The following is a 26,156-nucleotide window of genomic DNA, read 5'->3' as shown; positions in this document are numbered from 1 at the left end:
ATTATTATTCTACCTAGATTTCATTCATTATATTGCATGAGTGAAGAGAATGGACATCCTATCATCTTCCTGAATTTAGAAGAAATTTTTTTAGTTTTTTTTTCTTTTTTAGTTTTTTTTTTATTTGGCATGATGTTGCATATAGGCTTGTTGGATATTGCCTTTTTGTCTTGAGATATTTTCTCACCATCCGCAACCCCCCTCCAAGACTTTTAACTGATAGGGATGTTGGATTTTTCTCAAAAGCCGTTTCTGCAGCTACTGAGATGATCTTGTGTATTCTGGGCTATGTCTGTTTATGTTTATGTAGTGCATTGCATTGATTGATTTACATATTGTTGAGCCATTGCTGTTGCTTTGAGATGAAGATGACTCCATTATAAATGATTTTTTTGATGTTTTTAAACCTAGTGTCCCAGTTTTTTATTGAAAATTTTAGAATTTATGTTAATTGGAAATAATCTTGTTGTTTTTTTGTTTTTGTTTTGTCTTCATGGCTTTCATGTGAGTACAAATGAGAAGAATTTTGAAGCATTCCTTTGCTTTAGTAAATAGTTAACAAAAAAACCCCCAAAAAACCTCCAAATGCTGTTAAGTCCTGAAATAAACCTAGTTAATTGTAGATTTTTTTTCAAGGTTGGAGGATTATATTTTTCTTTTTAAAGATTAATTTTATTTTGTTTCACTTTATTCTATTTTTTTGGAGTATTTGCCTTGCATATTTGTGTATTCCATGCATTCCTGGTGCTCATCAAGTTCCCTTGGAACCGGTTGTTGTGAATCATCAACTGATTGCTGGGATCCCAGATCATCTACAAGCACAAGTGTACTTAATTGCTGAGCCTACTGTAACTCTAGCTCCATATTGGGAGGGTTTTGTTGGTGTTCTTTTTAACTATTTTACAGTGTTGTTGCTGATGATAATTTGTTCCAATTTATATATATTTTTTTTATTTAAGTTGGGAGGTAATACGTATTCATCCTCTGTTCGGCTGCATTTCTATAAAGATATTTTGTATATTTGGTTTTGTCATGAAATATCTTGGTTTCTCCATCTATGTTAATTGATAGTTTTGCTAGATATAGTAGCCTGGGCTGGCATTTGTGTTCTCTTAGGGTCTGTATGACATCTGTCCAGGATCTTCTGGCTTTCATAGTCTCTGTTGAGAAATTTGGTGTAATTCTGATAGGTCTGCCTTTATATGTTACTTGACATTTTTCCCTCACTGTTTGTAATATTCTTTGTTTTGTGCATTTGATGTTATGACTATTATGTGACGGGAGGAATTTCTTTTCTGGTCCAATCTATTTGGAATTCTCTAGGCTTCTTATATGTTTACGGGCATCTCTTTCTTTAGGTTAGGGACGTTTTCTTCTATGATTGTGTTGAAGATATTTATTGGCCCTTTAAGTTGAGAATCTTTACTCTTTTCTATACCTATTATCCTTAGGTTTGATCTTCTCATTGTGTCCTGGATTTCCTGAATGTTCTGGGCTAGGAGCTTTTTGCTTTTGCATTTTCTTTGACTATTGTGTCAATGTTTTCTATGATATCATAAGCCTCTGAGATTCTCTCTTCATTCTCTTGTATTCTGTTGGTGATTCTTATATCTATGACTCCTGATCTCTTTCCTAGTTTTTCTTTTCATGTATGTATATATATATTTTTTCCATTGGATATTTTTTATTTACATTTCACATGTTATTCCTTTTTCCCGGTTTCCCGTCTATTAGTCCCCTATCCATACATCCCCCTCCCCCTTCTCTGGGGTTGTTCCCTCTCCCCAACCACCCCTCTTTCCCACCTCCCACCCTGACATTCCCCTATACTGTGGGTCCAAACTTGGCAGGACCAAGGGCTTCCCCTCCTGTTGGTGCCCAATAAGGACATCCTCTGCTACATAGACAGCTGGAGCCATAGGAATGTTCATGTGTATTCTTTGGGTAGTGGTTTAGTCCCTGGAAGCTCTGGTTGGTTGGTATTATTGTTCTCACGGGGTTGCAAGCCCCTTCATCTCCTTCAATCCTTTTTCTAACTCCTCCAATGGTTCCCTAGGTTTTCTATCTCCAGAGTTGTCTCTGTCTATGATTTCTTTATTGATTCTGTTTCCATTTTTAGATCCATTTTTGATTTTTTCAATTCCTTCACATGTTTGGTTGTATTTTCCTGTAACCCTTTAAGGGATTTTTTTTGTGTCTCCTGTTTAAGGGCTTCTATTTGTTTACTTGTGTTGTCCTGTATTTCTTTAAGGGGGTTATTTATATCCTTCTTAAAGTCCTCTATCATCATCATGAGAGGTACTTTTAAATCCAAATCTTGCTTTTCTGGTGTGTTGGGATATCCAGTACTTGTTGTGGTGAGGTAACAGGGTTCTGATGATGCCGTGTAGTTTTGGTTTTTGTTGTTTACGTTTTTGTATGTGCTTCTCAGTCATCTGTGATGTTAGCTGGTCTTGCTGTCTCTTACTGGAGATTCTCCCTCCAGTGGGCCTGTGAGCCTGTGGTCTTACGTGTGAGAGAGAGCTCCTGGGAGACCAGGTAGGTCTCTGTGGGGAGTTTTGGGTTCGGAAGACTGTTTGACAGCCCGAGCTCTGGAGCAGGTTGATACTGGAAGTGTCCTGTCCCAGGCCACCTCATGGCTCCACTGCCTAACATGCTTCTGTGGTTCTCTCCTTGGATAGTCAGGACTATGAAAGTGGGGTCCCACCTGTGGGAGTAGGAGTGAGAGCTCCTGGGAGACCAGCTCTCAGTGGGCAGGTTCTGGGTCCGGAAGGCTGTTGGACAGCCTCAGGTCTTGATGCAGATGGAGACTGGAAGCTGATTTTTTTAAAACATAATTATTTTGTTCAGTTGGTAGTTTGGTTTGGTTTGGTTTTCATGGCAGTTTGTATCACCATTAAAATTTGTTCTTATACTATGGCAGATGGCAGATAGATTTGCCAAGTACAGTAGTCTAGTTGGCAGTTGTAATTTACAACTTAGGGTACATTGATCCAAGTTCTTGCTTTCAGTGTTTTCATGGAGAAATCAGCAGTTACTCTGATGGGCTTTCTTTTTTATGTTTTTTTTTTTTCAATAAGCAGCTTTTAATGCTCTTTCTTTGCTCTGTATATTTAGCGTTTTAATTATTATATGCAGTGGCAAATTGGAGGGGGGCTTACCTATTTGGCATTCTTTTTCTTGTATCTGTATGTAGATGTCTTTCTTTAGTTTAGGAATATTTTCTTCTGTGATCTCGTTGATTCAAAGATTTAATCTTTTCATTGTGTCTAACAGTTCCTGTATCTTCGTTTTTGTGCTTCATTTAAATTTCTATATTCTTTACTTGTATTATCTAATTCCTTTTCTACTAAAGTCTCTTCCTTGAGCTCTCTGCTTGGATTATTGAGTTTTCCAATTCTATCTTCATTCCACCTTGAGTTTTCTTCAGTGTTTCAGCTTATCGATATATCTTGTCAGATCCTACATTGTCTTTATCATTTCATTCAGTGTTATTTTTGTATTTTCTTGGGCACCATTCAGATATTATTCTCTTAAATTTCATTCTCTAATATTTTTGCACTGTTTCTTTGTGACTTCTTTAAACTCTTAATTCTTTGAAGTGTATAATTTCTTTTTTTTTTTTAATCTCTGTACTTAGGTTCACCTAGGTAATTCTCAATTGCAAATATTTCTGTACGACTGGTGGATTTAAGAGGACACGTACTATTTCGATTGTTCACAATGTTTGTATTTTTGTGGTTAAACTTGGTCATGTATAATTATTTTGTTGCTTTTCTGTCTGATGTAGACATAGCATGCTGTGATAGAAAACAGAGTAAATGGGAACCTTGATCCTTAAGGTTGGATGTGATGTCCAGACAGGATGTGTCTCCACTCCAATGCCTGTAGATTATTGGTAGTGAGAGCAGACACTTGGCCAGTGCACTGGATTGGAAACCTGTACTATATCTACAGATATGAGTTTGTGTTCAGGAAGACTTACAGGGTAGCCCTGCTGTAAGATGCATTAGATGTAGTTTAGCAGAAAGGTTGCATGACCTTTGAAAGGGGAGATGTCAGATGGTAGCAGGGGTTCTTTGCTATCATACAGGGTGGTCCCCCTGTCCAAAGTTTATAGAGGTTGTGGCCAGTGCGAGCACAGACTAGACAGGCAGTGGTTGGCCAACTAGGAGTAGATCTGGGGACTGGGGAATGGTATGTGAAAGAAAGGGAAGAGGAGGCAGATCAACCAGACTGGGCCCTGGAGCAAGATACATGGTAGTGCTCTGGTCTGAGAGGTTATATGGAACACTGGGAAATAGTAATTTCATTTTTCAAGATATTTATGCTTGTTTTAGAATTACCTTGATATTTACAGAAGGAAAAAGAATTATTAAAAAACCTGGCAAAATGACACAATCATATAACTCATTTAAATATGAAAAGACAAGATGATTTGAACCTCCATCTACTTCATAGCTCATTATTTCTTGATGTCTTTTGCCAAGTTATATGCTCTATGAAGTCATTACACGGCCTCATTACCTCCTCAGTCTCTTAGTGTACCACAGAACGACGTATGAGAATCCAGTTTTCCAAGAAACTATTGTACTCTGTAAATCATTCTTCTGAATATCTTCATCGCTTCACACTATACAACAGATGGAAAAGCTTATACTTCCTGAGTTCCTTTGCATTAATGGTGCTTCAGAATTGTTGCTGCTTTATATTTTCTAGCTTTCCAACCCAAAGCCTGATATATGAAGCACCAGCATCAGGCTTACTGAGACTGTGACACAAATATGTGTGAAATGGCCCTACTCTGCATGTACAGTTTTCAGTGGTCAACCATCTGTTTATAGAGTTCCTGGTGTCTCTGATTTTTGCTCCAATATCTTTTTCTTGAGGCATATAATGTGTCTGTTGAGATTTAGAAGAAACAGGTCATAAAGCTCGACTAAAGTCCATTTGAAGGATTCTCTTTAATTCAACCAAAAAAATGAACAGTTTCAGATTTCTTCCCTGGAAAAATTAAGGAATGACTTAAGGTGATTATCCCATGTTATCACTGTCAACTTTTTCTGCTTGTGTTGTTTTCTGGAAGTCAGCACTTTTGTAACCTTATTCTAAAGCATCCAGATGAGTGCTTCTTTCAGAATCCTCATTTAACTTCTTGAATTTCTTTTATTAATTGTTGCCAAGACATTGCCTTCTCAATGCATCACTGACACCTGAAACAATGATCTTTTACAATAATTGCCTTGCGTTTATATACTTTTCCTGCTCCTAAATGCCTATAATCTCATCCCTCAGTTCTCTTTGCACCTATGGAATATGGTATTGCCATTTAAGACTAGGGAGCCATGCCTAGTGGCAGAGTCCTGTAATATGGACTACTGGGATTGTGGCTGAAACAGGAGAGTTACAGTATCAAGGCCTCTCTGGCCTATAGATCACATTCAGCACTAGCCTAGGAAACTTAGTATGATGTTATATCAAACAAACAAACATCACTGTTAGCTTTCCTGAAGAAAGCTGATAGGGTTCACTGATAGCACTGTTTAAAGGGAACTATAAATTCTATGTAAGTCTCTGTCAGCAACAAAACAGTTAACAACAACAACAACAAAAGACATTTCAACCATAGCCTCTTCCTAATATCAGAATCCTAAAGCCTGATCACAATTTCTATTGATTTTTTTTAAAAGTTCCTTTTCCTCTTTTGTTGTTTCAAAACAGAGGTCAATGATTTTTAAAAATGCCAAGATAAGTTACAAAGTAATGCTTTAAAGTTGCATGGATTTTGTTTCCGTTCTATGGTATACTCTCTCTCCACCTATTCCCTTCCTTCTGTCTATTCCTCTTTCTTCTCCTTCCCTCTTCTATCTCCCTTTATCTCTGCAAGCCTGTAAGTTTGTGAATGTTTTACATGTCACATCTTCAGTGTCTAGTGTAAAATATGTGATTTTACATTGAACTTGAGAGTACGGACAGATGACTTCCTGGAGTCTCGTTATGCCCTTGTGAGGATGAGTAAAAAATAATACTGCTCTCATTGATGATAGAAGGACTTTTGCAAGCTATGTTCTTCCATGTTATGTTACCACTTTCCCTCCCCTTTCCTAAAAGAAATTGAAGATAAAAAGATGCCGTTGAGGAAGGGGACATCATAGTATTTATGCTGTATGAAGGTAATTCCTGAGAAGTTCAACTAAAGTGGAACGAAATAGAAGACCATTTCTATTGGCAAGACTACATGAGTATAAGCAGTGGCATTCACTATAGATAGGTGGCAAGAGAGCAGAGCAAGATTAAGGGACAAAGTCATAAGACTGTCAGTAATCAGATGTGAGGACAAAATGGATTTAAAAGTCTAGTGCACATTGATTCTCGAATGACTGTAGTGCCCACATGGCTTTAAGACCTTAAATGCCTTTTGTTTTACCCCCCAAAAAAAAAAAAAAAAAAAAAAGAAAAAAACCTGTGAAAGGAGTTCCATTGCACCCTTTGATTTTGTTTGTTTCTTCAGCTTGTAAGCCTAACCCTATGCTGTTGTATAAATATAAAAATAAAACGGTAATGTTAGTCTTTTACCTCGCTAGGTCCTGCACCGTGGTGCCCAAGATATCTGCTAGATATCTTGGCGGAAACACATCCCAACTCTGTGGTGGCCCAGACCAGTTGCCCCACACTCCATTACATTACTTAAATCTACACATTAAAGAACACTCAACACAATAATCTTTGACCCAATTGGTAAGATATAATTGCCCACTTAAACATACAAAGCTCGGTACCATCCATCCCTTAGGAACATTGATAACAACCTGTAAATACACAGAGCAGAATCTTAACATCACCTGCCATGGCTTATCCCCTCTCTCCGCCTCCGTCTCCTGTCTCTCCTTCTCCTCCCATCTCCTCCTCTTCCTTCAAACTTCTTTCCTGCCCATCCTTCCTTCTCCTCCAATGACAGGCCTCCTTCTATCCTGTACCTGCCCCTCACCTGTACTTTACAAATTCAATGGGGAGAAGGTTCTGGTGAAGTCACCTGATTCCTGAGTTTATGACAGGGCAGTTGTCCTTGGGGCAGTGGAATTAGCATCAAAATACAGATAACTCCAGGGCAAACCACAACACTATGCTGATCCATAACCAACCTCTTTTTCCTAACCCTCAAGTTCCCATATATAAATCTTATATTTAATGAGCCTGTTTGAATTATCTGTCTCTCATAACAAATGCTCTGACAATGTTTTAAGGCCTTTGTGTGGAACTTAGTGTTTAGATTATAGTGATTATTACTGTTTGTTTTCATTCTTCATAGCTGTTCATTACATGTTCAATACAAACATGCTGGTTCAAGGTGATTTTAAATTTTCCTACTTTGGGAGGCATTTTTGTTTTAGTCAGGAAGCATGCAGATTTGGATTATTAAATACTTGAGTTCCTAGTTTCCACATTGAATCCTGTTTTGCATTTCATTGTAAATGAAAATTTACTCCCATATATATGTTCAATATTCTCATCTAATATAAGAGTATCTGCACCTGGGTTCTATCTTAGGTGTACACAAGGCTTGCTGTGTACAGGTCTAACAGAAGTACTCTCGATAGTCACAGTCGATCACTGGATCACGCAGTGCCTTCTTCTGATGTTTATGCTAGCCAGGGGGAGCATGTGGGAAATTTGGTTTTGTTTTTTTTCTGACCACAAAAAGTACTGTGATGGAGTATGACTGTGGAAGTGTATAACTTTTAACGTGTGGAGGAGATTGTATTGCCATAGATGTTATTGCTGATGAGGCCCTGGAGTCTTGATGTAATGCCTTCTGTGTTATTCATCTAACAACTATTACTCTTTGATTTATGAATGTTTTCTGTTTTAATCCTTCAGAAATGCATATTCTGTAGGCAGCGGGTTAAAAGGGTTTCTGGAGCCTGCATCCAGTGTTCCTATGGCCGCTGCCCAGCTTCATTCCATGTTACATGTGCCCATGCTGCTGGAGTACTCATGGAGCCTGATGACTGGCCTTATGTGGTAAACATCACTTGCTTCCGACACAGAGTCAATTCAAACGTGGTAAGACCTGCTCTCGCATTTACTGACATTTTATTTGAATTCCTTCCTGGACCTGTCACTGGTCTCTAGTACCTTGTGAGTGTTGAATGTCCAGACTGTAGTATAATTAAGACTAGGGACTGAGAACTATTATTTAAACATAGTTGTGTGGAACCCTTCAGTTTCTGGTATGCACTAAATATAGTATTTAGTAAGTTAAATGAGTGAATGAACAAATGAATGCGTCAAGCTCTTTTATTCATCCTAGTTTTTTTTTTAATCGTTTATTTATTTATTATATATAAGTATACTGTAGCTGTCTTCAGACACACCAGAAGAGGGCATCAGATCTCCCTACAGATGGTTGTGAGCCACCATGTGGTTGCTGGGAATTGAACTCATGACCTCCGGAAGAGCAGTCGGGTGCTCCTAACCGCTGAGCCATCTCTCCAGCCCCTCATCCTAGTTTTTGAACTGTGTATAGGTGTCTGAATAGTTGTATATAAATTGTGTAGTTCATGTATTCAGTGTGTCAAAAGATCATTTGAAGTAGAGCAGCATGAAATGTACCTCCTAAAATCTGCAATGCACTCTGCATGCAACTATATACATTTATTTAAATATTTCCTAAAGGAAGGAAATAGTAGCAATATTGTGAAAGGAAAATGGCCAGGAACTCTTGCTCCTTTCTACCTAGCACCAGATAAGTGAGATCTAACATGGAGGCCCTGGACAATCAGTGGAATATGACTGTGGAAATATATAACTTTTAAAGTGGGGAGATTATATTGCTGCAAATTATAGAAAGTAAAATTAGAGCAATTTACCAACAAACAGATATGTTTATTTTACTTAATGCCTATATTCCTCTAAGAAAATAGAATTTGTACCAGATAACATGAATTTAACTGTAATTTAGTTAACATCTCCTTGGTTAATGAATTCATTCCCTTGACTTCAAACTTAAAAGGATTAGGGCATGCAGAGATTTGCATCTTTACATGATTTTTCTATCTCTAATATTTTTCTCCTCTACTCTCTTTAAAAAAAAATGGGATGTTTTGTACTGTTTGACAACTTCATATATGTAAAAAATACATCTTTATCATATGTACCCACTAATGACCTTTTATGAGCAGATGCCAAATTGTCCATATTGACTTGTGGAAGTATCTTACCCACACAGCAACCTTCCAGCCTTTTGTAATGATTGATTCCATTAATTTCTACTAGTGCCTTTAGAGATAGTTGACATTTGTGGCTGGGGATTGTGTAGATATGTAAGAATGTCCAAGTGTACAAACTGATGTTATGAACTCCCTATTTTAAAGTTATTTTCCATTATTTGAAGTTATAGTTTGCATAGAATGCATCCATGCCTTTTACTTATGATCTTTAGTTGATGTAATTGGCCAAGAAGATTGTATTTAGTAAAAACACACTTTACCAAACTAGAAAATTAGTAATAATATATACATTACTGTGGCACTTTCCATTTATAGCCAGAAGTCAACAACGTTACCTCATTAAATGATTCTGGATGTATTTTGTGATATAATAAGATTCTGGCCTCTACAGCCACAGTGATCAGTGTTCATTCTTAGAATCTGCCTCTTATATGACTAATATAAGTATTTTTCTTGTTTTAAAAATAATAAGCCTAATTTCAGAGGCACTTATTTCTACAAACAAGCTGTTGTAATCATAAATAGCAGGTGATTGCTCCACCTATATCCTTTAGTACCGGTTGAATCCCCAACTCCAACGTAAATAGAGCTCACAGTATGTATATGAACTTTTGCTTGGGACCTTATACCCTATTTTAATACTGCAGTTCTCTGTGGCTTCAGTTGATTCTATTGAAATTGGATTTAAGAGCTCTGGGGACTCTGTCTCCTCCTGACTCTGATGAGGCTTAGTCAGGCTTAGGTTGCTAACCATTTTACAAAAGATAGTGAAAAAGAAAACAAGACTTTTGAGGTAATTAAGAAATTACTGCCCTACAGATCCACTTTATGGATGGTATGTTTAAAAAGGAACATAATGTATAGCAAAATCATGGCTAAACATGTATCTATGCTATGGGATATCAAGTCCTTTGAGCCAAGGAGTGGTATTGTTGGGTCTTACGGTAGATTTCTTTTTAGCTTTTTGAACATTCTTAGCCCCGAATTCCAGAGTGGCTTGGCTTTAATAGTGTGCATTTCCACTAATGGTGAGTGAGAATTCCCCTGTCCCACACTCTTTGCAGTGTTAGTTGTAGTTGTTAATAAAAGCACAAAGTTTTAATTTTCGTGACCCAAATTGCTAATAATACAGAAAATTTTTGAGGTATTTCTTAGCCACTTTATTTCTTCTATTGCAAACTCAGTTTAGATCCATAGCACACTTATTAGAGGAGTTATTTTTTTTTGAATTTTGTTCTTTGGTTTTTTGAGTTCTTTATTCTTTAATATTTTATTCTTGGTATTAATTATCTGTCAGATTTATACCAAGCAAAGATTGTCCTCCTCTTTGTGTTTTTTTTTCCCCACTGGATTGGTAGCTATGTTGTACATGGTAACACCTAGAAGACTAGGAGGTATGTAGTTAATTTACTTAATTAAAAATGCACTTAAACACTCTCCCTGATTTGTTATCATTGATTAACATATGCTACAGATAATCTGCACTAAACTGTTTTGATGAGGAATAGTAAAACTTCAATTGATTTTCCTTTTACTGTTACTTTAGCCATTACTTCTGAAATCCAAGAAAATTTAGTGAGTTTGTACTCTGTTCCTGTGTCTCACAGCTCAGTGTATCTTCATAGCACAAATATTGCTTTAATCCTATCTTACCAGTGCATCAACAAAGATAAGGATTATAAAAGAAACAATGATTAGCATTTGTATTGCATTTTACATAGTATTGTACATGTTCAATACCTGGACAATTCTTGTGAACAGGTCCTGTAGCCTCTTTTCCCACCTGAATCATAAAGAAACATTGCTCTCTGAAATGAACCATAATAGCTAGTTATAGAGAAGATGTAAACTTTTCAGGACATATAGCAGAAAACTGCTGATAGATAGATAGATAGATAGATAGATAGATAGATAGATAGATAGATAGATAGATAGATGCATAGATAGATAGACACATACATATAAAGATACATGATGACATACATGTATGCATTTATAGATTCTTATTTGGGTAAATGTGTGGTGATTTGAGCAACAACTAATATAATGTAATAGGACTTATCTACAATTAATGATAAGGAATTAAGGATTTTATATTAATGTAAGAGAATTATAAGGATTATATATCCTCAGATGAAAACACTCTTGTAAAGAATATTGGATTGTATAATACTGTGTATAATCTTGGGGAATATTACACAGATATCTATTAAAATACAGACAGTAAAATTTTATGTTTCTAAAGTATCAGTACCATTAAAAAAAGGTCTATAGAAATGAATTTAAATGAGTCTAAAATATGGAGCAGATAAAACTGAAGTGGAAAATGGATCCTTTTCTAAACAACTGAAATGAAGAATGGATTCTTTTCCTCAGAGTTCCAGGGAAGAGGATAGAAAAGCACTAAGGTCCTTATGAGTTCAGGTAACCAAGTGGCTGCTTCAGGTGCCATGTCAGTGTTCACCTTCTTCAAGTAGATTACTCTAGAACTGTGATTATATAAAGGAATATCTCATTCTTACAAAGTAAACATGAAGTATTTAGATGATGAACACCATGCTTCAAAGGAGCTTAAGAAATCCATAGAGGATTGAAGATCCATTTGGACTTAGTGGTACTGAAGACAAGCCACAGACACAGAATCATAGACACATGAAACATAATCTCTATCCGTCTACTTCGTGCCAAATATCAGACAACACAGCACAGCATAAGACATTGTTATATGTTGGAAACAGTGACTAATTGTCAATGAATTTTGATACCTGTCAAAGGATATATGATTTATTTTTATAATAATTGTTTTCTTTAAATTTGAAATTATTCTTTTATACTAAGCTTAAAATATTTAAATCTTGACAAGCTTAGTTTTTGCTTCCCAAATTAAGACTTTTTATTTTCTGTTTGTTTTTCATATCTTTCTCTTGTCTTCCTTCTTTCTCTGTCTCACAGAAGTCCAAAACTTGTGAGAAAGCCATTTCTGTGGGTCAGACAGTCATCACAAAACATCGAAATACTCGGTACTACAGCTGCAGAGTGATAGATGTGACATCTCAAATCTTCTATGAGGTCATGTTTGATGATGGTTCCTTCAGCAGAGACACATTTCCTGAGGATATTGTGGTAAGTAGGTTTTCCATGAGCACCTGATTTCATACAACAGGAATTTACTTGTTTAAGTTGTGGAAGTTCTACCGTTTTTGTCTGTCTAGTACCTTCTTGCTGAACTCTTAACATAGCACAGGACAAGATGACCACTTCGTTTGGAGCTTACATAGGTTATTAGTCCCATTAACCAAACACAAGATTTCCTGAGTCTATTAGCCTGTGAAAGCTTTTCTGACTTTGGTAATGTTGGGAGATGGGGCCTTGTTCTATAGCTTAGGCTAGTCTAGCATCACTATGTAGCTCCAGCTGTTGACTAACAGGGAATGATTTTCTTGCCTCAGTCTTGTAAATACTGGTGATAAATAATGTAAGCCATTCTGCTCTGTTTATTAATCTGACTTAGTAATTCGTGCTTAATTTATTGGCTATTTTACACTGGGGTACCAAAGTGTTCAGTTTAAGGACTATGGTTGTGTGTTGGGATTCACAGAAAGGTGGCTTTACACAGGAAGCTAACCAGTCTGGCACTGCTGTGTTAGTCCTTCTCCTGGTGCAGTTCAGTTTGGGGTCCAAGTCATGTTTCATTTTTGCTTCATCTGGTTTTCTGTGGATGTATAATTTCAATTTGTATTTGGGAAGCAGCTTCTTAATGTTAATAGCAATTATTAGTATTACACATTTTATATAATTAAATATAAACTTATGAGATTGCTCATACTATGTCCAGAATTTGAATCTATCTGGAGAAAAAGAAACACTGATTAGGTCAGCTCTATTAGTCTTACATCTCTGTATTTTTAACTGGCCCAGGGATATTTCTCAGCCAGTAAAGGTACTTGTTACCAAACCTGATGAAGTAAGTTCAGTCCCCAGACCCACATGATAAAGGAGAAAACCAGCTCTTACATATTGTCTTCTGACTTCCACATTCATACCATGGGATGATCAAGGCATGACCCATTGAATATTGGGGTTGAAGGTGGGAAGGTTGGTGAGGAGGAACACCCTTATAGAAGAAGGTTATGGGGATGGCATAGGGGGCTTATAGCTGGGAATCTCGGAAAGAGAATAACATTTGAAATATAAATAAAAAATATCCAATTAAAAAAGAAAAAAAAGAGGGGCTGGAGAGATGGCTCAGTGGTTAAGAGCACTGACTGCTCTTCCAGAGGTCCTGAGTTCAATTCCCAGCAACCACATGGTGGCTCACAACCACCTGTAAAGAGATCCGATGCCCTCTTCTGGTGTATCTGAAGACTGCTACAGTGTACTTATATATAATAAAAAAGAAAAAAAGATTATTATGGTTAATTTTATGTCTGTTGACTGCATTCAGAATTTTTTTTTGGTTAAACCTTTTTATTTTTTTCTTTATAAATTTTACATTTAAATTCATTCATGAAAATAGATTGCCCCATATTCCTTAGTTGGTCCTTATTCAGTCCTCTAGTGGCAGACCTACACAGACAACCTTACTTCTCTCAAGTAAAGAGTCATTTCTGTCTGTTTTATGTTCCTCCTCAGAGGAACTCATCAGCTTTCCTGTATCTCTAGCCTGTTCTCAGCAGATCTGGTAGCTTCTCAGCTTTTAGAATCTTGGTGGGCTGTGGTACAATTTTAGGTTTTTAAATATGAAAAATACAATTTAGGGCAACAAATCTAATTATCATGTGTGACATAAAGAGAACCTATTTTGAAGCCTGATTCTTCAGTAAAGGCAGGTATAGTGCCCTACTTTAAAATCAGTGTTTACAGCTCACTTTTAAAATTCGCTAGACAAGAGTTCTTTAATGTAAAAATTTCATATTTAAAAATATGTTTGTCAGTCATAATGCTATTGGAATTTTGTTATTAGAGAATCAGAAGAACAGCAGGAAATTTCTCTACTGAGGAACTTAATTCTATGTTACAAAAATACCCAAAATATTTTCACTGAACAGTGTACCTGTAGAATGAATCAGCCTACTTAGCCTCAGAATGCAATGTGTAGCTGGAAAAGGAAGTAATAATAAATATTACTATATGCTTGCTTCTGCCAGTGTATTTAACATACTCTTCATGAATTTTTGCCTTTCAATATTTTTATGGATATTAAAAATGCCCACCTAAAAGAAATTTATAATGGAGAGCATTGGCCCTCTTTAGCATATGCTGCAGCCTGAGATCTTCTTGATGCCTATGCTGGCTATAAAGTGGTATTTACTTGCTTCTTTCTTCACTTGGAGTTAATTTCAAGGGATAAAAGGGAATAACAGTCACTGGATCTTTCTGGACAGGCAAATAATATGCACCATGTACCACAAAGGCAAAATTGACGGCCTAGAAATGTGATCACAGGACCCCATCAGTGAAGTAGGAGTTGTTAAGAAAACTTATTGCTCATCAAGAGGAGTGGATTCAGTTTCCAGCACCCGCACGTAGCTGATAAGTAATTCTAGTTCCTGAGGATCATTTGTGACAGGGACACCCTCATCTGAGCTCTTTTGGCAGAACAAGAATGTGGTATACTTACTGCATGTAGGCACCATTCATACACATAAAAAATTAAAAATAAATACAATAAAAAAAAAGCTACTGAAATAAGGCTGACTTTGATCATAGATCACATGGTGGAAGAAGAAAACTATTTGAACACTAGTAATCATATGATGAAAAGTATGTTGTTGCCTTTATGGCATATTTTCTAAATCTGATTACCCACTTTCATCCCTACTTGCTCCCATCCTCATCCGTTCTAAGCCAATTTCAAACTCAATCTTTTCCCTCTGTGCTTTCATGTTACTTGTATACTATTCTCTCCCCTCTCTGTTAAGTTCATACACAAATGCACATTCCCTCTTCACTTCATGTATATTAAAATAGTAATATCTTATTAATGTTCTTTAATCAGTATGAAGTGACCTTTTCCATCTCTTCTAACTAGTTTTAATTTAAAGCCTATTTTTGTCAGGTATGAGACCAGTCATATTTGTTATTTCCTAGTCCAATTATTTTAGAATAGCTTTTTCTATCCTTTTACCATAAGGTGGTGTCTTTGATGAGGAAGTGTGTTTGAAGTAGGAAAAAGAAGTGAGCTGTTTTCTTTTTTTTTTTTTTTTTTTTTTTTTTTTTTTTTTTTTTCAGAGCTGGGGACTAAACCCAGGGCCTTGCGCTTGCTAGGCAAGCACTCTACCACTGAGCTAAATCCCCAACCCCAAAATTAAACTTTTTTTTTTTTTTTTTGTTCTTTTTTTCGGAGCTGGGGACCGAACCCAGGGCCTTGCGCTTCCTAGGCAAGCGCTCTACCACTGAGCTAAATCCCCAGCCCCAAATTAAAGTTTTTTTTTTGTTTTTTGTTTTTTGTTTTTTTCTGTGAGCTGTTTTCTAATTCAGTTTGCCATTCTTATCTTTTGATTGAGTAATTAAGACCATTTACATTCAGGGTTATTTTTGAAAGGTATGTTATAAGTCCTGTCATTTTGTTTATTTTGTAATGTTTTGTGTTTCTTAGTCCACATTTGCCTAATAACTGGTCTAGCATTGTTTGCCCCTGCTCCAACCTTCTTGAATGCTTTCATTGAGATATAAGCTGTTCGGATATGCCCATGTACATAATAGATTTAGACTTTCTGTCTTGCAGATTTAAATAAGTTTTCTTTGTTCCATATTCTTTGTGCTTGAAATTGAACAGAGAGTTTCTTTTCTGCCCAGTATATTTGATAGTCTGTATACCTTTGTAAGTGGTTGTAGTTATGTCATAGAAGGCTGAGTCATGGATCATGAGTTCCCAGCCTCCATTACTGTGATTACACAGTTCCTTATGTGCATTCTCTTGCATGTTTGATTACCAAACTAGATCTGAATCTTTTTACAGAAAGAATTAAGAAAAGGTTGTGTGTTTTTTTACCCATTTCCCTAATGGTCAGTATATTTAGTATGTTATTGTAAAACCCAATGGTCACCTTTTCCAGAGAGTTTTGACCTCTTCCCCCAACTTCCCATTGGAAGTTGACAGACAGATTCAAGGTCATCTGTCTAAGAGTAGCCAGTTCTGCTTCCTCCATTCTCCCCAGCTCAAAAAATGCAGACAGCTTCGCCCAGCACTTCAGGTGGCAACCCCTGGACCAACCTCACTGTACCTGCTGCTGCTCTGTTTCTATTCTCACAGCCTCTTAAAACATCTTGGCTCTCCTGTATCAGTCGTGTTTTTAGTTATTGGCTTTTCTGCTTTTTTTCATGGGACCAAAAAGAAAATTTCCTAAAGAAACTGCCAAACTATTACTTATGCATTCAAAGCTGCCAGATGCCAAGGCTCATTATTTCTGATACCATAAAGATTACCTTCTCTCGTAAATAGACCTCAGGCTATTGCTGAAATACTTTTTAAAATAATAATCTCCATCTCTGTATTTCCTGTTCTTTTCCCAGCCCTATGTTAACTCTTGACATATGGCTGAAGGAGAAGTGCAAACCAACAAACCACTTAGCCTTGAGGACCTCTCCAGATATGTACTAATGTTGTTACGTAGAAGATGATTTGTGTTTGTGTGTCAGGGCCTGGCAAGGTCTATTTAATGACCAAGAGTTTGGTTTCCAGAAGAAGCAAGATGGGCGCGACAGTAACATAACAATGACAACAACAGTATTGTATAGGAAGTGGTGTATTCACACATGCATATGAATGTATTTCCTTTTCAAAGGGAAATAAGATATTAAAAAAAGATAGGAAATCAGACTTCTTATTTTGTAAGAGTTGTCCATTAACTCTGAACCTACAATAACAATGATTCTATATGTAACACAGAACATATGTATAAGCAAATAACTCTGGGTAGGAACATTTCAGATTTTTTAGCCTGTTAAAAGCCTCTCGGTGTAAAATAGAATTGACTCTGTTTTTATATATACATGTAGCTTTACATTATCACACACATACATGTACTTATTTTACATTATTACAAATATGTTTGCAGCCACTGGGGTGTACAAATTAATATGAGGGAATGGGTAAATAACTCATATTCCCTATAAGTCTTCTGTTTGAAATGAATAACGAAAAATCAAAATAGAATTAAACATTATGAATTAATGTTTGTAAACCTCCATTTTCTCTAAGGTGTATGAAATGACAACAAAGTACATGACTTACTTTACTACCTTTAAAATGTTATTTATGTTTACAAACACACACACACACACCACACACACACACACACACACACACACACACACACTTGCCCCACTAATAACAAAAGGGCCCTCCCATGCCCAGATATTATAAAATAGACATAAAGTACTGAACTGAACTGTGATAAGTAGCAAACTTATCTCCATCTGGAGAGAGCTCAACTAGGTTTTTATGTGAAAAACAAGAAAGGTCAGACTTCTAAGAGAAAGATCACCTGTGCATTAGTGTATGTATGCCTGAATAGAATGCCCCAATTCTTAAAAATAAATGTGTATAAGCACAGAGATAAACAAAGTGGTGACAGCAGTCAATTCTATGTGCTGTTTTAAGAAAAAAACAATTTTGGGACTGGAGAGATGGCTCAGCAGTTAAGAGCACTCTTCCTGAGTTCAATTCCCAGCAACCACATGGTGGCTCACAGTAATCAATAATGTGAACTAATGCCCCTTCTGGCATTGAAGTATTTGGCATACATTTAGATAGAGCACTCATATATATTAAATAAATAAGTATATTTTTTTAAATTTTTTTATTAACTTGAATATTTCTTATTTATATTTCGAGTGTTATTCCCTTTCCCGGTTCTGTAATCCCCAATTCTGTAATTGGCTCTAATATATAAAAATATAGAACAAAAATCACCTCTTAGAACACAAATTTAAAATGTATTCTACCTTTTTTAATCTCCATAAGAGGGTGTCCTTACTCTTAAAAAGCAGTACATGTATCCCCATCTGAGCATGTCCCTCAAGAGGTCATTTCTAAAATCCTACCACAACTCCAAAGTCTTGATTACTCATCTTCTTTCGTTTTGGATACCTTTGGCGGAATCTTCGAGAAATACATTTCCTTGAATTATTGAGCATGCTTGGGATTTTTTTAATGATTATAAGTCATCAAAGTCCCAGATTTGTAAATAAGCTCTGCTGTCTTCTTTGCAGAATTAGGGGCTGAATTATGTGCCCTTTCAAGAATTTGATGGTATAGATTCTTCAGTTGTATATTTTCCCATTAATTGGAAGATTTCATTTATTTATTTTTCTTTTTTTTTTAATTAACTTGAGTATTTCTTATTTATGTTTCGAGTGTTATTCCCTTTCCCGGTTTCCGGGCAAACATCCCCCTAATACCTCCACTCTCCCCTTCTTTATGGGTGTTCCCCTCCCCATCCTCCCCCCATTGCCGCCCTCCCCCCAACAATCACATTCACTGGGGGTTCAGTCTTAGCAGGACCAAGGGCTTCCCCTACTATTGGTGTTCTTACTAGAATATTCATTGCTACATATGAGGTCAGAGTCCAGGGTCAGTCCACGTATAGTCTTTAGGTAGTGGCTTAGTCCCTGGAAGCTCTGGTTGCTAGGCATTGTTGTTCATAAGGGGTCTCGAACTCCTTCAAGCTCTTCCAGTTCTTTCTCTGATTCCTTCAACGGGGGTCCCGTTCTCAGTTCAGTGGTTTGCTGCTGGCATTCACCTCTGTATTTGCTGTATTCTGGCTGTGTCTCTCAGGAGATATCTACATCCAGCTCCTGTCGGCCTGCACTTCTTTGCGTCATCCATCTTCTCTAATTGGATGGCTGTATATGTATAGGCCACATGTGGGGCAGGCTCTGAATGGGTGTTCCTTCTGTGTCTGTTTTAATCTTTGCCTCTCTATTCCCTGCCAAGGGTATTCTTGTTCCCCCTTTTAAAGAAGGAGTGAAGCATTCACATTTTGATCTTCCGTCTTGAGTTTCATTTGTTCTAGGCATCTAGGGTAATTCAAGCATTTGGGCTAATAGCCATTTATCAATGAGTGCATACCATGTGTGTTTTTCTGTGATTGGGTTACCTCACTCAGGATGATATTTTCCAGTTCCAACCATTTGCCTATGAATTTCATAAAGTCATTGTTTTTCATAGCTGAGTAATATTCCATTGTGTAGATGTACCACATTTTCTGTATCCATTCCTCTGTTGAAGGGCATCTGGGTTCTTTCCAGCTTCTGGCTATTATAAATAAGGCTGCTATGAACAGAGTGGAGCACGTGTCTTTTTTATATGTTGGGGCATCTTTTGGGTATATGCCCAAGAGAGGTATAGCTGGGTCCTCAGGCAGTTCAATGTCCAATTTTCTGAGGAACCTCCAGACTGATTTCCAGTATGGTTGTACCAGTCTGCAATCCCACCAACAATGGAGGAGTGTTCCTCTTTCTCCACATCCTCGCCAGCATCTGCTGTTGCCGGAGTTTTTGATCTTAGCCATTCTGACTGGTGTGAGGTGAAATCTCAGGGTTGTTTTGATTTGCATTTCCCTCGTGACTAAAGATGTTGAACATTTCTTTAGGTGTTTCTCAGCCATTCGGCATTGCTCAGCTGTGAATTCTTTGTTTGGCTCTGAACCCCATTTTCTAATAGGGTTATTTGTCTCCCTGCGGTCTAACTTCTTGAGTTCTTTGTATATTTTGGATATAAGGCCTCTATCTGTTGTAGGATTGGTAAAGATCTTTTCCCAATCTGTTGGTTGCCGTTTTGTCCTAACCACAGTGTCCTTTGCCTTACAGAAGCTTTGCAGTTTTATGAGATCCCATTTGTCGATTCTTGATCTTAGAGGGTAAGGCATTGGTGTTTTGGTCAGGAAATTTTTTCCAATGCCCATGTGTTCCAGATGCTTCCCTAGTTTTTCTTCTATTAGTTTGAGTGTATCTGGTTTGATGTGGAGGTCCTTGATCCACTTGGACTTAAGCTTTGTAAAGGGTGATAAGCATGGATCAATCTGCATTCTTCTACATGTTGACCTGCAGTTGAACCAGCACCATTTGCTGAAAATGCTATCTTTTTTCCATTTGATAGTTTTGGCTCCTTTGTCAAAAATCAAGTGCCCATAGGTGTGTGGGTTCATTTCTGGGTCTTCAATTCTGTTCCATTGGTCTATCTGTCTGTCTCTGTACCAATACCATGTAGTTTTTATCACTATTGCTCTGTAATACTGCTTGAGTTCTGGGATAGTGATTCCCCCTGAAGTCCTTTTATTGTTGAGGATAGTTTTAGCTATCCTGAGTTTTTTGTTATTCCAGATGAATTTGCAAATTGTTCTGTCTAACTCTTTGAAGAATTGGATTGGTATTTTGATGGGGATTGCATTGAATCTGTAGATCGCTTTTGGTAGAATGGCCATTTTTACTATATTAATCCTGCCAATCCATGAGCATGGGAGATCTTTCCATCTTCTGAGGTCTTCTTCAATTTCTTTCTTCAGAGGCTTGAAGTTCTTATTGTACAGATCTTTTACTTGCTTGGTTAAGGTCACAACGAGGTACTTTATATCATTTGGGTCTATTATGAACTGTATCGTTTCCCTAATTTCTTTCTTGGCTTGTTTCTCTTTTGTGTAGAGCAAGGCTACTGATTTATTTGAGTTAATTTTATACTCAGCCAATTTGCTGAAGTTGTTTATCAGCTTTAGTAGTTCTCCGGTGGAACTTTTGGGATCACTTAAATATACTATCATATCATCTGCAAATAGTGATATTTTGACTTCTTCTTTTCTGATTGTATCCCCTTGACTTCCTTTTGTTGTCTGACTACTCTGGTTAGAACTTCAAGAACTATATTGAATAAGTAGGGAGAGAGTGGGCAGCCTTGTCTAGTCCCTGATTTTAGTGGGATTGCTTCAAGTTTTTCTCTATTTATTTTAATGTAAGCAACTGGTTTGCTGTATATGGCTTTTACTATGTTTAGATATGGGCCTTGAATTCCTATTCTTTCCAGGACTTTTATTTTTTATTTTTTATTTTTTTTTTTTTATTTTTTTTATTAACTTGAGTATTTCTTATATACATTTCAAGTGTTATTCCCTTTCCCGGTTTCCGGGCATACATCCCCCTCCCCCCTCCCCTTCCTTACGGGTGTTCCCCTCCCAACCCTCCCCCCATTACCGCCCTCCCCCCAACAGTCTAGTTCACTGGGGTTCAGTCTTAACAGGACCCAGGGCTTCCCCTTCCACTGGTGCTCTTACTAGGATATTCATTGCTACCTATGAGGTCAGAGTCCAGGGTCAGTCCATGTATAGTCTTTAGGTAGTGGCTTAGTCCTTCCAGGACTTTTATAATGAAGGGGTGTTGAATTTTGTCAAATGCTTTCTCAGCATCTAATGAAATGATCATGTGGTTTTGTTCTTTCAGTTTGTTTATATAATGGATCACGTTGATGGTTTTCTGTATATTAAACCATCCCTGCATGCCTGGGATGAAGCCTTCTTGATCATGGTGGATGATCGTTTTGATGTGCTCTTGGATTCGGTTTGCCAGAATTTTATTGAGTATTTTTGCGTCGATATTCATAAGGGAAATTGGTCTGAAATTCACATTCTTTGTTGGGTCTTTGTGTGGTTTAGGTATAAGAGTAATTGTGGCTTCATAGAAGGAATTGGTGAGTGCTCCATCTGTTTCAATTTTGTGGAATAGTTTGGATAATATTGGTATGAGGTCTTCTATGAAGGTCTGATAGAATTCTCACTAAACCCGTCTGGACCTGGGCTCTTTTTGTTGGGGAGACCTTTAATGACTGCTTCTATTTCCTTAGGAGTTATGGGGTTGTTTAACTTGGTTTATCTGTTCCTGATTTAACTTCGGTACCTGGTTTCTGTCTAGGAAATTGTCCATTTCCTGTAGATTTTCAAGTTTTGTTGAGTATAGGCTTTTATAGTAAGATCTGATGATTTTTTGAATTTCCTCTGAATCTGTAGTTATGTCTCCCTTTTCATTTCTGATTTTCTTAATTTGGACACACTCTCTGTGTCCTCTCGTTAGTCTGGCTAAGGGTTTATCTATCTTGTTGATTTTCTCAAAGAACCAACTTTTGGTTCTGTTGATTCTTTCTATGGTCCTTTTTGTTTCTACTTGGTTGTTTTCAGCTCTGAGTTTGATTATTTCTTGCCTTCTACTCCTCCTGCGTGTATTTGCTTCTTTTTGTTCTAGAGCTTTTAGGTGTTTTGTCAAGCTTGTGACATATGCTCTTTCCTGTTTCTTTCTGCAGGCACTCAGCGCTATGAGTTTTCCTCTTAGCACAGCTTTCATTGTTTCCCATAAGTTTGGGTATGTTGTACCTTCATTTTCATTAAATTCTAAAAGTCTTTAATTTCTTTCTTTATTTCTTCCTTGACCAGGTTATCATTGAGAAGAGCATTGTTCAACTTCCACGTACATGTGGGCATTCTTCCCTTATTTTTATTGAAGACCAGCTTTAGGCCGTGGTGGTCTGATAGCACGCATGGGATTATTTCTATCTTTCTGTACCTGTTGAGGCCCATTTTTTGACCAATTATATGGTCAATTTTGGAGAAATTACCATGAGGAGCTGTGAAGAATGTATATCCTTTTGCTTTAGGATAGAATGTTCTATAAATATCTGTTAAGTCCATTTGGCTCATGACTTCTCTTAGTCTGTCTATGTCTCTTTTTAATTTCTGTTTCCATGATCTGTCCATTGATGAGAGTGGGGTGTTGAAATCTCCTACTATTATTGTGTGAGGTGCAATGTGTGTTTTGAGCTTTAGTAAGGTTTCTTTTACGTATGTAGGTGCCCTTGTATTTGGGGCATAGATATTTAAGATTGAGAGTTCATCTTGGTGGATTTTTCCTTTGATGAATATGAAGTGTCCTTCCTTATCTTTTTGATGACTTTTAGTTGAAAATTGATTTTATTTGATATTAGAATGGCTACTCCAGCTTGCTTCTTCTGACCATTTGCTTGGAAAGTTGTTTTCCAGCCTTTCACTCTGAGGTAGTGTCTGTCTTTGTCTCTGAGGTGTGTTTCCTGTAGGCAGCAGAATGCAGGGTCCTCGTTGCGTATCCAGTTTGTTAATCTATGTCTTTTTATTGGGGAGTTGAGGCCATTGATGTTGAGAGATATTAAGAAATAGTGATTATTGCTTCCTGTTATATTCATATTTGGATGTGAGGTTAAGTTTGTGTGCTTTTCTTCTCTTTGTTTTGTTGCCAAGACGATTAGTTTCTTGCTTCTTCTAGGGTATAGCTTGCCTCCTTATGTTGGGCTTTACCATTTATTATCCTTTGTAGTGCTGGATTTGTAGAAAGATATTGTGTAAATTTCATTTTGTCATGGAATATCTTGGTTTCTCCATCTATGTTGATTGAGAGTTTTGCAGGATACAGTAACCTGGGCTGGCATTTGTGTTCTCTTAGGGTCTGTATGACATCTGTCCAGGATCTTCTGGCTTTCATAGTTTCTGGCGAAAAGTCTAGTGTGATTCTGATAGGTCTGCCTTTATATGTTACTTGACCTTTTTCCCTTACTGCTTTTAATATTCTTTCTTTATTTTGTGTATTTGGTGTTTTGACTATTATGTGACGGGAGGAGTTTCTTTTCTGGTCCAATCTATTTGGAGTTCTGTAGGCTTCTTGTATGCCTATGGGTATCTCTTTCTTTAGGTTAGGGAAGTTTTCTTCTATGATTTTGTTGAAGATATTTACTGGTCCTTTGAGCTGGGAGTCTTCACTCTCTTCTATATCTATTATCCTTATGTTTGATCTTCTCATTGAGTCCTGGATTTCATGTATGTTTTGGACCATTAGCTTTTTCCACTTTACATTATCTTTGACAGTTGAGTCAATGATTTCTATGGAATCTTCTGCTCCTGAGATTCTCTCTTCCATCTCTTGTATTCTGTTGGTGAAGCTCCTATCTACAGCTCCTTGTCTCTTCTTTTGGTTTTTCTATATCCAGGGTTGTTTCCATGTGTTCTTTCTTGATTGCTTCTATTTCCATTTTTAATTCCTTCAACTGTTTGATTGTGTTTTCCTGGAATTCTTTCAGGGATTTTTGTGACTCCTCTCTATGGGCTTCTACTTGTTTATTTATGTTTTCCTGGAATTCTTTTAGGGATTTTTCTATTCCTCTCTGTAGGCTTCTACTTGTTCTCTAAGGGAGTTCTTCACATCTTTCTTGAAGTCCTCCAGCATCATGATCAAATATGATTTTGAAACTAGATCTTGCTTTTCTGGTGTGTTTGGATATTCCGTGTTTGCTTTGGTGGGAGAATTGGGCTCCGATGATGCCATGTAGTTTTGGTTTCTGTTGCTTGGGTTCCTGTGCTTGCCTCGCCATCAGATTATCTCTAGTGTTACTTTGTTCTGCTATTTCTGACAGTGGCTAGACTGTCCTAGAAGCCTGTGTTTCAGGAGTGCTGTAGACCTGTTTTCCTGTTTCCTTTCAGCCAGTTATGGGCACAGAGTTTTCTGCTTTCGGGAGTGTAGTTTTTCCTATCTACAGGTCTTCAGCTCTTCCTGTGGGCCTGTGTCTTGAGTTCACCAGGCAGGTCGCTTGCAGCAGAAAAGTTGGTCTTACCTGTGGTCCCGAGGTTCAAGTTTGCTCATGTGGTGTTGCTTATGAGCTCTCCGTGGCCGCAGCAACCAGGAAGATCTGCGCTGCCCTTTCCGGGAGCTTCCGTGCACCAGGGTTCCAGATGGCGTTTGGTGTTTTCCTCTGGAATCAGTAATGTGTGCAGAGTGCAGTCTCTTCTGGTTTCCCAGGCGTGTCTGCCTCTGAAGGTTTAGCTCTCCCTCCCACGGGATTTGTGTGCAGAGAACTGTTTATCTGGTCGGTCCCTTTAGGTTCCGGTAGTGTCTCAGAAGCAGTGGACCCGCTGCTCCTGGGCCCTCCTCTATGGGAACCCAGAGGCCATATACAGTTTCCTCTTGGGCCAGGGATGTGGGCAGGGGTGGGCAGTGTTGGTGGTCTCTTCCGCTCTGCAGTCTCAGGAGTGCCCACCTGACCAGGCGGTGAGGTCTCTCTCCCACGGGGTTTGGGAGCAGAGAGCTGCTGCGGGCAGGGATCCGCTGGTTTGGGACTCCTGCTAAATACTGGAAGTGTCCGGTCCTAGGAGAATTTTGCCTTTGTGTGTCCTGAGTTCACCAGGCAGGTCGCTTGCAGCAGAAAAGTTGGTCTTACCTGTGGTCCCGAGGCTCAAGTTTGCTCGTGTGGTGTTGCTTCATTTATTTATTTTTCTATGAAAAGAAGACTCTCCCATTACCAAAACTAGCAGTTTGTCTTTCCGTCAGTGACAAAGAGACTTTCTCATTTAGGCCATAAAGAGAGTTAGTGGAATGGTATTGAAAAGGTCACAAAACCTCTTTGAATATGGAAAAACAGGAATCAAAAACTATCAATATAAAATGGATACTGCTTATCCATGACTGTGGGTGACACTAAGTCACAGCCTCAGTCTATGAAAGCTGGGCCTTCACCTCTAGTGTGGTCACAATTTCCCTAGCTGCCACTGTCATATAAAATTAACTCCCTTGCTGCCCTCTGAGGCTAGTCTACCCTCTGCTAATTTTCTGTGGTTCTGATTATAGTTTCCAAATCCTAGCCAGATGCAATCAACTAGCCAAGCACCTATTGTTGTCTGTAAGGCCAGTTAACTGTGGAAGAGTTTCTACAAATTAGTGTTTCAGACAGGTTAGCTCTGCTTGTCACTGAGACACTGCTAAAAATGCTATCATATGTTGGACTTGGTGGACACCCACTTCAATTATGGCATTGCTTCCAATCTGGTGCTTACTTTTCAACTGTTAGCATCATTATATTCCAAGTCATTCAAGAGGGATTTTTTTTTTGGGGGGGTGGGGTCAGATGGGATGTCAGAAGCTCCA

The 26,156-nt window shown here is 37.7% G+C and overlaps 1 protein-coding gene across 5 annotated transcripts in view; it reads left to right on the top strand.

The window, feature by feature from the left end:
• The window catches only part of Kdm4c (lysine demethylase 4C), a 181,863-nt gene that overhangs the window by 135,553 nt on the left and 20,154 nt on the right, over positions 1 to 26,156 (top strand). For all 5 annotated transcript variants that reach the window (XM_032902651.1, XM_032902645.1, XM_032902657.1 and 2 more), the window contains 2 exons: positions 7,879 to 8,064; positions 12,183 to 12,353. In XM_032902651.1, coding sequence (XP_032758542.1) covers positions 7,879 to 8,064; positions 12,183 to 12,353 — 357 coding nt within the window. The remainder of the gene's footprint in view (positions 1 to 7,878; positions 8,065 to 12,182; positions 12,354 to 26,156) is intronic.

Source organism: Rattus rattus, chromosome 1, assembly GCF_011064425.1.
Source record: "Rattus rattus isolate New Zealand chromosome 1, Rrattus_CSIRO_v1, whole genome shotgun sequence".
In the NCBI taxonomy this organism is placed as follows: Eukaryota; Metazoa; Chordata; class Mammalia; order Rodentia; family Muridae; genus Rattus; species Rattus rattus.
The sequence above is the reverse complement of the archived record's forward strand: the minus strand, read 5'-3'. Positions and strand labels throughout refer to the sequence as shown.